The sequence below is a fragment of the Somniosus microcephalus genome, chromosome 14, assembly GCF_052327205.1.
Source record: "Somniosus microcephalus isolate GS21.2 chromosome 14, FLI_Smic_1.0, whole genome shotgun sequence".
NCBI classification, from domain to species: domain Eukaryota; kingdom Metazoa; phylum Chordata; class Chondrichthyes; order Squaliformes; family Somniosidae; genus Somniosus; species Somniosus microcephalus.
The window spans coordinates 122573661-122589190 of NC_141000.1; the positions used below are offsets into that span (position 1 = coordinate 122573661).

General features: G+C 48.6%; 1 protein-coding gene across 1 annotated transcript; it reads right to left on the reverse strand.

The window, feature by feature from the left end:
* Positions 1–1309: 1309 nt before the first annotated feature.
* Positions 1310–14912, reverse strand: LOC147107889 (coxsackievirus and adenovirus receptor homolog). The gene is made up of 7 exons (XM_086006085.1): positions 14867–14912; positions 12369–12477; positions 9034–9224; positions 8089–8200; positions 3732–3736; positions 2938–3076; positions 1310–1969 (listed from the first exon to the last, which is right to left on the reverse strand). The coding sequence occupies exons 1-7, from the start codon at positions 14910–14912 to the stop codon at positions 1702–1704; spliced, it is 870 nt and encodes a 289-aa protein (XP_085862211.1). The 3' UTR covers positions 1310–1701.
* Between the last annotated feature and the right edge of the window lie 618 nt (positions 14913–15530).

The window sequence follows — 15530 nt, forward strand, 5'->3', positions numbered from 1 at the left end:
CTCAGAATCTGCAAACGTTGTAATTATGCCTGCCCTGTACACCCAGGTCCAGGGTCCAGGTCGCTGATATACATCAAAGAGCGCAGCGGTCTCAATACCGACCCCTGAGGAACATCACTGTACACTTCCCCCCCCAGCCTGAAAAACAACTGTTCATCGCTCCGCTCCGCTGAATCCACACTGCCACTGTCCCTTCTCATCCAGCAGCTCGTACACATTTTCCCATTTGGCTGGGGTCACCGGGTAGCAATCCAGAGTAGAGAGCTGGGTTGTGCGTTCCTCTTCCAACCCACCCTCTCGCTAGCCCAGGGTTACCAAGGCCAACCAACTGCAGAAACCCGACTGCTAATTCAATGCCAACCAGGAATTGGGCCGGTGGCCTTCTGGCCTGATATGGCTCGGAAGCTGAATCAGAGAATGATCCAGCACAGGAGGCCATTCGGCCCATGCCAGCTCTTTTGGTGGAGCCATCGACTTAGTCCAATTCGATCAGGTATTTCAGCCATTGAACCACAGCGATGCTGGGCTAAATGAGCATCTCCATATGACCAGCCCTCAACCTTCAGGGTCACTTTCCCTCATCAAGATCTCAACCAGCTTTCACTACACTAAAATATTGAACAAGTTGATGCAGGATTCAAAAATTTTTTTTTTTTTTTTAAATGTGCGAAGCCCTCTCCTACTGTAACGATAAACGTCATCTTCACGAATCCCAAAAGCTACTTTTATTTTCTAAGTAAAAAAAGCAGCACCCAATGCTGCAGCGATAGATAGGCATACCCACAGAATAAGTGAGGGAAGAGTGACCCCACCCAGCACAACCCTGGGCTTTCTGAGGAACTTAAGAAAAATATGTACAGCAAAAAAAGTGTCAGAATCTATAACAATGGTTTGCAAAAAATCCCGATTCATTTATATTTGAAGGAAGTGTGAAGGGAGCCATTTCAATGTCAGTTTCTAGAGGGGCGATGTTAAGGGTGTAATACGTGTGTCAAATGGGAGTGCGCTGGAGCGACATCTAGTGGAAGCAGTACACCTCAATTAAATAAAAGTTTGCCCCTCCCAACTGCTGGGATATGAATCCATAGCGACTGCCACCCATCTGAAGCTTTGCCAACAGGCCAAACTTCTAGGCAACATCTGCAAACTATTTGGCCATGACAGCATCACCACCGAACAGGATCCCACCCAACACCCACGCAAGTACACCATGCAATGGTATTCGCTGGATAGTGATCAAGAGTGGGCACTCTGGTTGTTTCCTCCCCTCTTCCCCAAACCCAATCCCCGCCCACCCACCTACCCCGTCCCATCCCAAGCTCCACAATACAGCCCCGGCTGAAATCAACAAACTCAGCGCAGACCAGGGGGAACAAACAAAGGACTTTCTGGTATGTACGGGATAGTGTTACACTGTGCACTGTCCATACCCACTAGTTCGTGCAGGAGACATTGCTCAAGTTTCCTAACAAAAAATTATATATATATATAAAACAAAACCACACACACACTAAACTCTTGCCAAATACATAAAATTCTCATTAACTGCAGATAAGATTAAAACCAGGACACTTTCTCAGTGTGTACAGTATAAAATGAAAATCTCGTTATTGGTGGATTTTCAAATAGAAACATTCCTCACAATTCACACAGTGTATTAAAAGGCAAGGGGACGAGACGTTTTTTGGGGGGCTTTGCGTGCTACACAATGGAACCATCCCGGTGCTGTGCTGGGATCATGACAGGAACAGCTCCCATCCGGCTCAGACTAGGAGCGGCTACCTTGAACGACGGGGTGAGGTTCGGGCTGTGAGTGGGCGGGCCCAGGTCGTCCGTGGCCAGCTGGTCGTAGTGGGACTTGTAGGGTTCCATGTTGGAGGGGGACATGGAGCCCAGGGAGGAACGCTGGGAATCCACGGTGTAACTTCGGGCCGTCGAAACCCGGCTTTTCGGGGCAGGAACATCCTCTCTGTTAATACAAGGAGCAAAAAAGTAGTCGCCTTTTAAATGCAATGTAATCAGACAGAATCTAGAACACTCACAGCCTCTGCGCACGGAATTTAGCACAAGCAGTTCTTCAATATAACCGGACGCCGCCAGTACGGAGTACAGAAGCAAGGAAGTGATGATAAACTTTTATAAATCACTAGTTGGGTCTCAGCTGGAGTATTGTGTCCACCACAATTCTGGGCACCGCACTTTAGGAAGGATGTCGAGGTCTTGGAGAGGGTGTAGAGGAGATTTACTAGAATGGTACCAGGGATGAGGGAATTCAGTTATGTGGAGAGACTGGAGAAGCTGGGATTGTTCTCCTTAGAGTAGAGAAGGTTAAGGGGAGATTTAATAGAGGTGTTCAAAATCACAAAGGGTTTTGATAGGGTAAATATGGAGAAACTGTTTCCACTGGTGGGAGGGTCGGTAACCAGAGGACGCGGATTGAAGATAATTGGCAGAAGGACCAGAGGGGGAGAATTGGTTTCAATAGTTTTCTGGCACAGAAAATAAAACACTGGCGGGTTATCAGCCCAACATAACCATCTGCAACGCTCTACCTGAAAAGACGGTGGAAGCCGATTCCATTAATAATTTTAAAAGGGGAGTTGGACAAGCACTTAAGGACGAGGAACTTACAGGGTTACGGACAATAAGCGTGGGTGGGACTAAACACGACTGCTCCTGCAGAGAGCCAGCACAGGCACGACGGGCCGAATGGCCTCCTTCTGTGCTGGGTTTCTATGATGCCCATTATCTCTACTCCCTAAATATAGGGCTCAATACTTATTGAACAGCCCAAAACAGTCGGAACGTTTAATATATTATAAGCGGCGCCTTTGTAATTGACTCCAGTGGTAAAGGCAAATGTTCGGCGACATTTGTAGGAGTTAGGTGGCTGCCCGTGATGGGCATTGACGGTTACGCGGAGGGGACCGTTGTTACCTTATTTCAAAAGGCTGCTCCTTCTCATAAGTTTTCTTCTTCTTTCTTCGAAGAAAGCACCAGATGATGATGGCTAGTAACAGCAAAGCCAGCAGTACTCCAATAATGGCTCCTGCTATCTTACCGCCATTGTTCGATGCTTAAAAAAAGAGAATCAAACTTGAGGCATTTCAGTTCTTACTCAGTGCAGAGGTCAGTAACGTTTGCACATCAGACAACAATCTTTCACTTTCGATGAAAGTTCTGTCCTTGCCCCACCCCCTTGTAGGGTGACTACTACCTCCTCGCCAAATTGTACTCAACTCGCCCCCCGAAGGTACTAATTGATGTTAGAGTTCCAGAGACTCCAATGGTCCCTGGTACTACACTCAAATGAATATTCTTCACACACACACAATCATACAGCACAGGAGGCCGCCATTCGGCCCATCGTGTCTGTGTCAGCTCTTTGGTAGGGCTATCCAATTTGTCCCACTCCAGCGCTCTTTCCCCACAGCCCTGCAAATTTTTCCCCTTCAAGTATTTATCCAATTCACTTTTGAAAGATACTATTGAATCTGCTTCCACTGCCCTTTCAGGCAGCGCATTCCAGATCACAACAACTCACTGCGTAAAAAAATTTCTCGTCACGCCTCTGATCTTTTGCCATGGGCTTGGACAGCAAGCGAGAGTTGCCATGGGTACAGCGGTTTGTAGGCTAGCACCAGAACGAAAACGACAGTAAGCAGCGGATGGTCATAAAAACCCAACTGGTTTACAAACGTCCCACAAGGAAGGCAACCTGCCGTCCTTACCCGGTCTGGCATTTAAAAAAAAAAAAATTCATTCACGGGATGTGGGCATCGCTGGCAACGCCAACATTTATTGCCCATCCCCTAATTGCCCTCGAGAAGGTGATGGTCAACCGCTGCAGTCTGTGCGGTGAGGATACTCCCACAGTGCTGTTAGGGAGGGAGTTCAAGAATTTTGACCCAGCGGTGATGAAGGATCGTCCAATATATTTCCAAGTCAGGATGGTGTGCGTGACTTGGTGGGAAACTTGGCGGTGGTGGTGTTCCCATGCGCCAGCTGCCCTTGTACTTCTAGGTGGTAGAGGTCACGGGTTTGGAAGGTGCTGCCTAAGAAGCTTACGTATGACTCCAGCTCTGTAGGTTGTGGTTGACCCTTGGTGTCCTCCGGCCAACTAGGAATGGGCAATAAATTCTGCATTACCAGCCTTGCCCACATCCCAAGATGACACCAAAACACAGCCTGATCCAGTTTTCACAAACATGTACCTCCAACAACAAACGTAGGAACAGGAGTCGGCCAATCAGCCCCTCGAGTCTGTTCCACCATTCAGTTAGATCATGGCTGATCTGGATCTTAACTCCCGCCTTGGTCCTCTAACCCATGCCCAATGAAAGCAAGCGTGACTAGGAGGAACCCTGGTTTAATCCCCCTCGTTGCTGGCTTTCCTTGCTCCCAAAGTACAAAGAACCCCCCCCCCCCCCATCATCATTCAGGACACGACACGTTAACTCCACACAGGGACTGAATTAGGGAGGTTGCACATGACTAAACTGTCACCCTTCAGTGCATTTATCCGTTGAGCCATCAGGAGAACATCCAAGTAAGTTTTTAAAACAGACACTTTTAAACTCACTTTGCAAGAGAAACTCAAAATGTCGCTAAGGAGCTTCTTAGAATAGAACCCAAATTCGAGCCCTGGCCAGCTGAGATGCCACTAGGACAGTGTCCAAGCCGTGAGACTCGAGTGTTGACGGTGCACACCAAGAATAGTCCCGATTGTGTGTGACAGCTGTAAAAATCCATGTTAAAAGCAAAGTTGGGAAGCTGCACTGCCCAGGAAGGTCCTAGGTTCCACCCCAGGGCTATACATAGTTAGCTAATCTCACTCGAGGTGCAAGAGATGTCTCCATCCAGCAGCCCATTAGTGCCTGTATGTGGAGAGCGGACAGAATCAGTCTCATCTGTGCTGCCTTCCACAGTTGGCTAGACAGCAAATATTCAAAGTCTAGATTTAACACGTGAAGAAGGAGTGCTGCACCAGAGAGACACATGCTCGCGTGGATCAGATCACATCGTGGGCTAGTATCCTCATTAGAGACTGAGCAATGACCATCAGCAAGGTTGGTCACTTTGCACCTCCATCTGGTAGGGGGTTCGGGGGACGATAGAACATGAAAAAGTAGAAAGGAAAGAACTTGGATTTATATAGCACATTTCACCACCTCAGGACGTCCCAAAGTGCTTTACAGCCAATTAAGTATTTTGTTAAGCGTGGTCACTGTTGTAATGTAGGAAAAGCAGCAGTCAATTTGTGCACAGCAAGCTCCCACAAATAGCAATGCGATAATGACCAGATAATCTGTTTTAGTTGTTGATTGAGGGATAAATATTGGCCAGGACACCGGGGAGAACCCCCCCCCCTGCTCTTCTTCGAATAGTTCCGTGGGATCTTTTATCTCCACCCGAGGGGGCAGATGGGGCCTGGGTTTAATGTCTCATCCGAAAGACGGCACCTCCGACAGTGCAGCACTCCCTCGGTACTGACACTAGACTATGTGCTCAAGTCTCTGGAGTGGGGCTTGAACCCACGACCTTCGGACTCGGGCTCGAGTGCAACCCACTGAGTCACGGTTGATACAAGAGGAAGAAACAAAAAAAAAACCCAGTGGAACAGCATTAGCAAACCAGTCAACTAGGACGCACGACGCAGATGTTACTGCGTTGCCACAACGACAGAAAAGGAACAGTAATGCAACACTCAAGTGTGCTGAATGGCATCAAAAGCAGATGGAAGACAGAATCTGACAGATGCCAAGCAGGGAACCAAGTGAGAGAGAATATCAGGAATAAGCACCCGGAGGTCCTGAGAGGTTGTGTATAAATGAAAATTTTTCCCTTCTTTATTTAATTCCAACAAGCTGTCACATTAAGTCCTCATTTCAACGGCTGCCCTCAAATTGTTTCGCCAGTTCTCGACACCGGGAACCTCATTTTTGGGATTTTGTTTATTAAATGCAAAAAAAAATTTCCATCTGCAGTCAGAGAATTAAAATCAAGAGATCCAATAAACTGTCCTACATTCGACCATACACAACTCAAGTGAAGAATCAAGAAGTATGAAAAGTACTTTTGCAGCACTATCACAGGGCAGTTCCTTTAGATTTTCACCATTTATATTCCTACCAGAAAGACAGACTTGCATTTCTATAGCGTCTTTCACGACCACCGGACATCCCAAAGCGCTTTAGAACCAATGAAGTACTTTTTGAAGTGGAGTCACTGTTGTACAGGAAACTCTCGTTTGAACGACACCTAAATATCCGGAATTCTCTATTAACCGGCAAAATTCATACTCCGAAAACACCTCAGTAACCGGAAATGTTGCCGAGTCCGAGTCTCCCGTGGTGGCCGAGTTAGTCAGTGGGGGTAGTTCTCCAAACTGCCACTACTTAGCTTCTTGGCACTGTCAGAAGTCCGAACACCTCAATAACAGGCGTCTGACTCTTTGTTTGTTAAAAATAGCCTCGGTAGATAACGCTCTCCGTCATCCAGAATTTTTAATCAACCGGCAACATCCCGGTCCCATCGGTGCCGGATACCAGAGAGTTTCCTGTAATGACATAGAACTTACAGCACAGAAACAGGCCAGTCGGCCCAACTGGTCTGTGCCGGTGTGAGTTCTCCACACGAGCCTCCTCCCACCCCTCTTCATCTCACCCAGCAACATATCCCTCTATTCCCTTCTCCCCCGAGCACCTATCCAGCTCACCCCTAAACGCCTCTACGTCACCTGCCGCACCGACTCCCCGTGGTAGCGAGTTTGTGGGAAACGCAGCAGCCAATCTGCGGACAGCAAGCTCCCACAAACAGCAATGTGATAATGATCAGATAATGTTTTTTTAGTGATATTGATTGAGGGATGAATATTGGCCCAGGATTCCAGGGAGAACTCCCCTGCTCTTTTTCGAAATAGTGCCATGGGATCTTTTTATGTCCACCTGAGAGAGCAGACGGGGCCTCAGTTTAACGTCTCATCCAAAAGACGGCACCGCCGACAGTGCAGCACTCCCTCAGCACTGCAGAGTGTCAGCCTAGCTTTGTGTACTCACGTCCCTGGAGTGGGACTTGAACCTTCTGACTCCGAGGTGAATGTGCTATCCACTGAGCCACAGCTGACACCGGAATCTACTTCTCTTTCTCTCTCACTCGTCACGAGGGGGTTTAATTTTTGTTCCAGTGATAGGCAAGGTTTCCGCAAATTTTTTAGGCTGCGTGGTCCCTTTAACGGGTTGCGCGGTCCATTCAGATTTCCACGCATGCGCGGTTTTTCCATTGAAAAGCCACAGAACGGCCTGCGCAGGACCTCCAGAGCGCCGCGCGGCTTAACGGGAACATTGGCGACAGGCCCATGGAGGTCAAGCATATATTTTCCTACTCGGGTCCGCAAGATCAGGTTGGTGTCTGGAGGAGTCCAGGCATACTTCACACTGCAAGAACAGCATCTCCAACATTCTGCATTCTACATTTTTTCTGCATTGGTGGACGTACTGGCACATTACTTCGGTTGCTCACAGCTCACCAGGCTGATTTTACCTCTCCTCTGGCACACAGACACTACAAAGCACTCCCGCCTCGGAGTCAGAAGGTCACGGCTTCGAGCCCCACTCCAGAGACCTGAACACATAATCCAGGTTGACATTTCCAGTGTACTACTGAGGGAACGCTGCACTATCGGAGGTGCCGTTAAACCGAGGCCCCGTCTGCCCTCTCTCGGGCACTACTGGAAGAAGAGCAGGGGGGTTCTCCATGGTGTCCTGGCCAATATTTACCCCCTCAACCAAAATCATCAAAAAAAAGCTACCTGTTCATTATCTCAGTGCTGTTTGTGGGAGCTCGCTGCCGCGTTTCCTACATTACAACAGTGACTACACTTCAAAAGTACTTCAATGGCTGTAAAGCGCTTCGGGACGTCCGGAGGTTGTGAAAGGCGCTATATAAATGCAAGTCCTTTCTTTCTAGTTCTCCAAACTTCTGCCCCAGGGATCAAACCCGGAAATGTGAGCCACTGGAAGGAGTTCCAGAAAGGGACAGTTTTAATTATCCCGGAAAATGGAGGTTCGCTGGAAATAAAGTACTTACGAGAAAGAAACCGAGAATGTGACGACACATTCCGATCTACCAACTTTATTCTGAGCCACACATTTATAGTTGCCAGAATAAGCCTCCGTTGCATTTTTCACTTTCAGAGTTCCTAAACATCATATCTGCACAGGAAAAAAAACACATTTATTTAAAATTCTGAAACCTAGATGAAGGATAAAAAAGTGTATCGTGCAAGGCTGGAAAGAGAGCCTACAAGTTAAAAACCAGAATTAGTAGCTAGATGACATTCAAGCCTGGGTTTTAAAAGGTCTGTAAATTGATTGAAGACAGACTGAGGGAATGGAGGAGCCTTGGGAAAGAGTTAGAGGAGGAGATGGCGCATGAGCCTCAGCTTTAGTGATGAAAAGACATGTAAAGATTGGGTGGTTGCAACGTAAGAGGAATAAAAAAGCAAAGTGCAGAATAGCATCGAGTGCATCAAGTTAGAGAAAAATAATGAGAAAAGGTGTATACACTCACATTCCAGAGAGAGTGAGCGCGCCAGGGAGCCAGAGCGGGCAGAAGAGTGAAATCGAGAGCGAGCGTGCGCGTGAGGCCGACAGCGAGAGAGAGCGCGCAACCGACAGATAAATAAGAGCCAATATCCAACTGAATCAGCCTACACTATTTTGCTTTTCTCCCTGTACACAAGTTATTGCATAAAATGCCGTGCATGTACACACACAGGTTTGTGGATCAGTTCACTGTACTTTCATCTCTGGCACCTGGGTTTAAATCTGGTCCAGATTACTGGGATGAAGGATTTCCCAAAGATACAACAGTTCCACGTAAAATGTGGAAAAACAAAAAGACTGCAGATGCTACAAGTCTGATGCAAAAAACAGAAAAGTTGGCAAAATGCAACAGATGAATTAACTTTTCAAGTGAGACAATGGAAGCCCTAGGGGAGGCCTTGTTATTATTTTTCCAAAATGTATTTACCTGCAGTAGCAGTGAGGGGGAGCGAATGTGAAGATCCCTCTTTGGTCCAAAAGTATGAAATTGGAGGAGTGCCTTCGCTTAAACATTTCAGCATTGCATCTTTTCCGACTTCGTGAATTCCGTCCACGTAACACGTTGGTGTCGAAGGTTTCACTGCGGAATGAACATGAAACACAAAAGCATTCAAGATTCTGAAGGGGATGGAAAAATGTGAGCTCCCAATAATATGTGTTCGAGGTTATAGAAGCAGGTGCAAGGTTTAGAAAGGAGGGGGCCGGGGGGGGGGGGGGGTGGAGAAAGAGAAGGCGAATGGACAATTTAGATTTGACAAAGTTCATGCAAAGAATGGTGAAGCCCACGGAGACGGATAGTGTGGAAGAGTTTAAGGGAGAGTTGGATAGATGTTTGAGTGAGGGCAACTGAGGGCCATGTGTTTATTTTTTTTGTGGGGGGGGGGGTGGAGGAGGGATTATCCAGTTGAGGTGTGTGACCTCGATATTTACCCCCCCCCACGACGGTGGGAGAGGGTCGGTGGTTAACGAGCTACGTACTTGGAACACATCCCCCAACATGTCGCACAGGTCACCATTTTTACGGCAGTGGATATCAGGGTGTGCGGTGTCCCACCGTGGAGAGGAGGGACGCGTAATTAAACGTAATTTTTTTTTAAATCGGGCTCCCGGTGTAAAAGTCACGGCTGCTGCGCAGGTTTAATCGGGGTTGGGAACCCCGGCAGTGAAAGGGAGGCGGGAGATGCCGACTCCCGCAAGGCAAGTAACCTTCACACCATGTGGGCCAGGAGGAGCAGGAGTGCTCCCCCCCCCCGCAACCTTCAAGGAAGCCTTCGGGCCTGCTGTCGACTGCGACTTCGCTCTCCCCCAGAATAAGGGGATCGGCCATTTAGGACTGAGATGAGGAGAAATTTCTTCACTCAAGAGGGTGGTGAATCACTGAGCATCGACAGCCCTCTGGGGTAGAGAATTCCAGTCGTTGAGTACAGAGATCGATAGATTTTTTGAATATTAAGGGAATACACCTCAACTGGATAATCCCCACCCCCCCCCAAAAAAATATACAAATGCCCCTCAGTTGCCCACACTCAAACATCTATCCAACTCTCCCTTAAACTCTTCCACACTATCCATCTCCCTGGGTTCCACCAAATGTTCACCATCCTTTCCGTGAACTTTGTCAAATCTAAATTGTTCATTCACCTTCTCTTTCTCCCCGACCCCACCCCCCCCCACCTCTTTCTAAACTTTGCACTTGCTTCTATCACCTCGAACACATATTATGGGGATAGTGCAGGAAAGTGGAGTTGAGGTAGAAGATCAGCCATGATCTTATTGAATGGCGGAGCAGGCTCGAAGGGCTGTATGGCTGACTCCTGCTCCTATTTCTTATGTTCTTATGTTCCCCCGCCCCTCCCATTTGCCAACCTCCCCGCTGTCGACTGCGAGCTCGCTCTCCCCCGTCCCCCCGCCCCTCCCATTTGCCAACCTCCCCGCTGTCGACTGCGAGCTCGCTCTCCCTCGTCCCCCCGCCCCTCCCATTTGCCAACCTCCCCGCTGTCGACTGCGAGCTCGCTCTCCCTCGTCCCCCCGCCCCTCCCATTTGCCAACCTCCCTCAGTCTCCCTTTCCTCCCACAACCTTGAGGCTCTTACAATGCCACGGATGCTGTCAGCTACCTTCTCCCTTTGGTTCATCTTCTGTCCTTCTGATTCACCAGACTGATACCTGGGATGGCAGGAATGACGTATGAGGAGAGATTGGGTCGATTGGGTTTATACTCGCTGGAGTTTAGAAGAATGAGAGGGGATCTCATTGAAACTTATAAAATTCTAACAGGACTAGACAGACTAGATGCAGGAAGGATGTTCCCGATGGTCGGGGGAGTCCAGAACCAGGGGTCACAGTCTAAGGATAAGGGGTAAGCCATTTAGGACAGAGACGAGGAGGAATTTCTTCACCCAGAGAGTGGTGAACCTGTGGAATTCTCTACCACAGAAGGCAGTTGAGGCCAATTCATTAAATATATTCAAGAAGGAGTTAGATATATTTCTTAAGGCTAAAGGGAGCAAGGGATATGGGGAGAAAGCAGGGACAGTGTACTGAGTTTGGATGATCAGCCATGATCGCATTGAATGGCGGAGCAGGCTCGAGGGGCCGAATGGCCTACTCCTGCTCGTATTTCTTATATTCTTATCTCCATCCCTTTGGTGTGGGTCAGATCCAATCCCTTGAGGTGCAAAGACAGTTTACAACACCTCTCTCTAGCTCCTCCCAAAGCCCCTACAACACATCTGTTGTACCAAACCCCGGTATGTAACAGGTTATATCAAACCATTGCGGCGGAGTAAAAGCAAATGTTTGCACCAGATGTGTGCGTGCGCATGTTATGATCGAATCACAATCTTCAGCTGCCAACCTCAACAGAGAGATCCGAGGTGGGCGGGGGGCGGACCAACCTTAGACCCACACCTCCTGCGAGCACAGCTCGCCGCTGGGAGCAAGGAGTTAACCCGCGCACTTCCTCCTCCAACAAAATGGCCACAAGAGTATGGTGGGCAATTCTGGGCACCACACTTCAGGAAAGACGTAAAGGCCTTAGAAAGGGTACAGAGGAGGGTTACCAGGGATGAGGGACTTCAGTTATGAGGAGAGGTTGGAAAAGTTAGGTCTGTTCACTTCGGAACAGAGAAGGTCAAGCTGCATTGCGCTCTGCAGCTCCCGCGCATAGGATAGGAAAAACCACGCATGCGTGGTATTTTGAATGGGCCGCGTAGCCCCTTAAAGGGGCCGTGCGCCCCCAAAAAATTAACGGGAACATTGACTAAACGGTGACTGAAGAGGTTTTCAGGTTTTCAAGATGATGAGAGATTTTGACAAGAGGACAGAGAGAAAAACTATCCCCTCTGGGGAGTGGGTCAAAAACCAGAGGGCATGGATTCAAAATCATTGGAAAAAGATCTCGAGGGGAGATGAGGAGAAATTATTTCACTCAGAGTTGTGGGGATTGGGAACGCTCGACCTGAAAAGGTGGTGGAAGCTGATTCCGTCAATAATGTTAAAGGGAGTTGGACAGGTTCCTGAGGACGAGGAGCTCGCAGGGCTGGGGACAATAACGGGGGTGGGGGGTGGGACGGAGCACGACTGATCTTTCAAAGAGCCAGTTGAATGGCCTCCTTCTGTGCTGTCAGTTTCTATGATTCTATCTCCTTGGCAAAGGGAACAAGTGCTACTTTTATGTTGCCTCGAGTCCGGTGCTGGCAGTGACAGCTCCCGGGTCAAGGGTCAAGCGCAGCTGACCGGAACCTGGAAATAAACCCGCTACACGTGGGCGGCCAGGAGTCCCGTTTCTGCCGGGTTTCCCTTGGCGCCAGGCTTGGCGAATCCCGACAAGTTTACTTTCAGGTTCCAGTGTGGCTGCAAGCGGCCCACGCCTCGCAAGCGGACGCCAACAGCACACAAAAGCAGCTAAATAACATTACACTTTTCCCACCTTTCAAAAGAAGAAATCCCGAGGGAGAAGCAAAGTGGAGCTGCCAACTACCTTCTCACTCTTTTTGCCCATATAAAGCATTGCAGCCCAATGCAGCGTGTACTCTACTTACAGCCTGTTCCAGATTGCTTAGCGTCAGAAACCCTTCAAAATTTGTAGGAGGTGGTGGTGCAGGAACAAAAAAAAAATCAGGAAAAGTAACCAAGCAACAAAAAACTCGAGCAAACATCAATAAGTTGACTTGGACGTGCTCCAAGATAAGAAGTTGTCCAGATTACCATGGGGAATGGGTGAAGTGATTCAGGCTAACAACTCAACCAGGGTTCAAATACCAATGACAAAATTTAACAAAAAATCAAAAGAATTTAGGTTGTAAATCCCACCCCGCCTCATTGGCTGACACAGTGGTGTCAATAGACACTGTTAAACGTTAAACAGAAATTGCTGGAAATACAGAGACCCACGAGCGCTAAAGAGAAAAGACGGGTTAATGTTCCAGGCAAGGGCACCGAATAAGAACTATTTGTTCATAAGAACATAAGACGTAGGAGCAGGAGGAGGTCATTTGGCCCCTCGAGCCTGCTCCGCCATTCAATAAGATCATGGCTGATCTGATCTTGGCCTTAACTCCACTTCCCTGCCCGCTCCCCATAACCCTCGACTCCCTTATCGTTCAAAAATCTGTCTATACCTGACCTAAACAATGGTCTCCATCTCCACCCAAAACAACCTTTGTCTTCAGCTATTACTGGACCATGCACGGGGCCTGAGGATTAGTTAGGGTCTCTTATGACCCCCATTAATAGTATTGTCTGAGACTCAATCAGACTGTTCGCAACCTTGGTGTCATATTTGACCCAGAGATGAGCTACCGACCACATATATGCAACAGCACTAAGACCGCCTATTTCCACCTCCGGAACATCGCCCGACTCCGCCCTTGCCTCACCTCATCCGCTGCCGAAACCCTCATCCATGCCTTTGTTACCTCTAGACTTGACTATTCCAACACACTCCTGGCTGGCCTCCAATATTCCACCCTACGTAAACTTGAAGTCATCCAGAACTCTGCTGCCCAGTGTCCTAACTCGCACCAAGTCCCGTTCGCTCATCGCCCCTGTGCTCGCTGACCTACATTGGCTCCCGGTTAAGTAACGCCTCAATTTTAAAATTCTCATCCTCGTTTTCCAAATCCTTCCATGGCCTCGCCCCCTCCCTATCTCTAACCTCCTCCAGCCCTCCGAGATCTCTGTGCTTCTCTAATTCTGCCCTCTGAGCATCCTTCGATTCAGCTGCTCCACCACTGGTGGCCGTGCCTTCAGCTGCCGAGGCCCCGGGCTCTGGATTTCCCTCCCTAAACCTCTCCGCCTCGCTACCTATCTTTCCTCCTTTAAGGCGCTCCTTAAAACCTATTTCTTTGACCAAGCTTTTGGTCACCTGCTCGAATATCTCCTTATGTGGCTCGCTGTCAAACTATGTTTGATAATCGCTTCCGGGGACGTTTTAATACATTAAATGCGCTATATAAATACAACTTGTTGTTGAAAAATATCAAAAGCACTTGTATTTATAGAGCAACTCAGGACATCGCAAAAGTGCTTCGCAGCCAATCAATTCGTTTTGAAGTGCAGTCATTGTTGCTCTGCTGCCAAACCCAGCGGCCAATCTGCACACAGCAGGGTCCCACAAACAGCAAATACGGGACCACTTACTGCTATGGTGGCTTGGGCGGACAGAGAATGGTTAACCAGGGCACTGGGAGACGTCATTGCTCTTCGAGCAGTGCCACTTTTACGTTCACCTGAACAACTGAGGCAGAAGGGACGCCGGCCAGGGGGGCGTTAGAGGAACGCAATCAGTGTCCTCAATGGTAGAGTGTCCCTCATTCTCATCACCACCACCCTCTCCAAGCTCTAGCAACACCCTTCCCCAGTGTGATGGACTTCAAAAATTCTGCCACATACAATGCACTCCCATGAGCAAACACATTTTCCTTCTTCCCTCTCCACATCCGGAGAGAGACTATTCCCTCCGCGATACCCTGGCTCACTCTTCCACCATTCCTACTTCCAGCTACCCTTCCCAACGTCGGCCCAGGTCAACACAGGGGATGTTGCAACCTGCCCATTCACCACCTCCCTCTGCCTCAGTTCCCCAAACCTCCCCTCCATGCGGGAAAGTAATTTCTGCGTTTTTCCCTCTAAACAATTACACTGTATTCACTGCTAATGGTGCCTCTTCTACACTGGGGAAACCAAATGCAGATTGGGTGACCGCTTTTCCAAATGTCTCCCTTCTGTCCAAGTTGTGACCCCCCACCCCGCCCTCACAGGCTGTTACAATGAAGCTCAACGCAAGCTTCAAGGCGGCGGCCATCTCAGCTTTCTCCTTGGCGCCCTGCAACCAACGTACCCGCCAAGCTGCGCGGCGGTCTGGAGGTCACGTGCAGGCCGCTCACGGACTTAACGTAAATAACCGCGCACGCAGCCCGTTAAAAGGCCCGCGCAGCCAAACAAATTACAGGGGACATTACCTAAAACCGCTGGTATGACCACTGAATTCAAACGACCATTCCCCCCACCCACGTCTCATCCTTTTTCCTGCCATTTATCCCCCAGGCCTCCCATTTATTTAGCTATTGACACACCCTTTGTTTAATTAACCACTCAATGCGTCAGGCAATTGCACGATAACGATGTCTTTCCACTCATGATTCCTCCATGGGTGTGTATATATCCCTTCCCTTTTTTCTCCCGACTGTATTAGTATGCCTCCTGACCCTAAAGGCCCACACCCGAAATGTAAACTCTCCACAGATGCTGCCTGACCTGCTGAGAGTTGTGAATATTTTCTATTTTTGAGTCAGATTTCCAAAATCTGCAGTACTTCGCTTTCAAATTTCATCCTTGCTTTAAAATTCCTCCAATATCTCACCCCACCCCATCTTAATAATCAAATGCCTTACATCCCTACAAGCAATGGTCATCATACAGC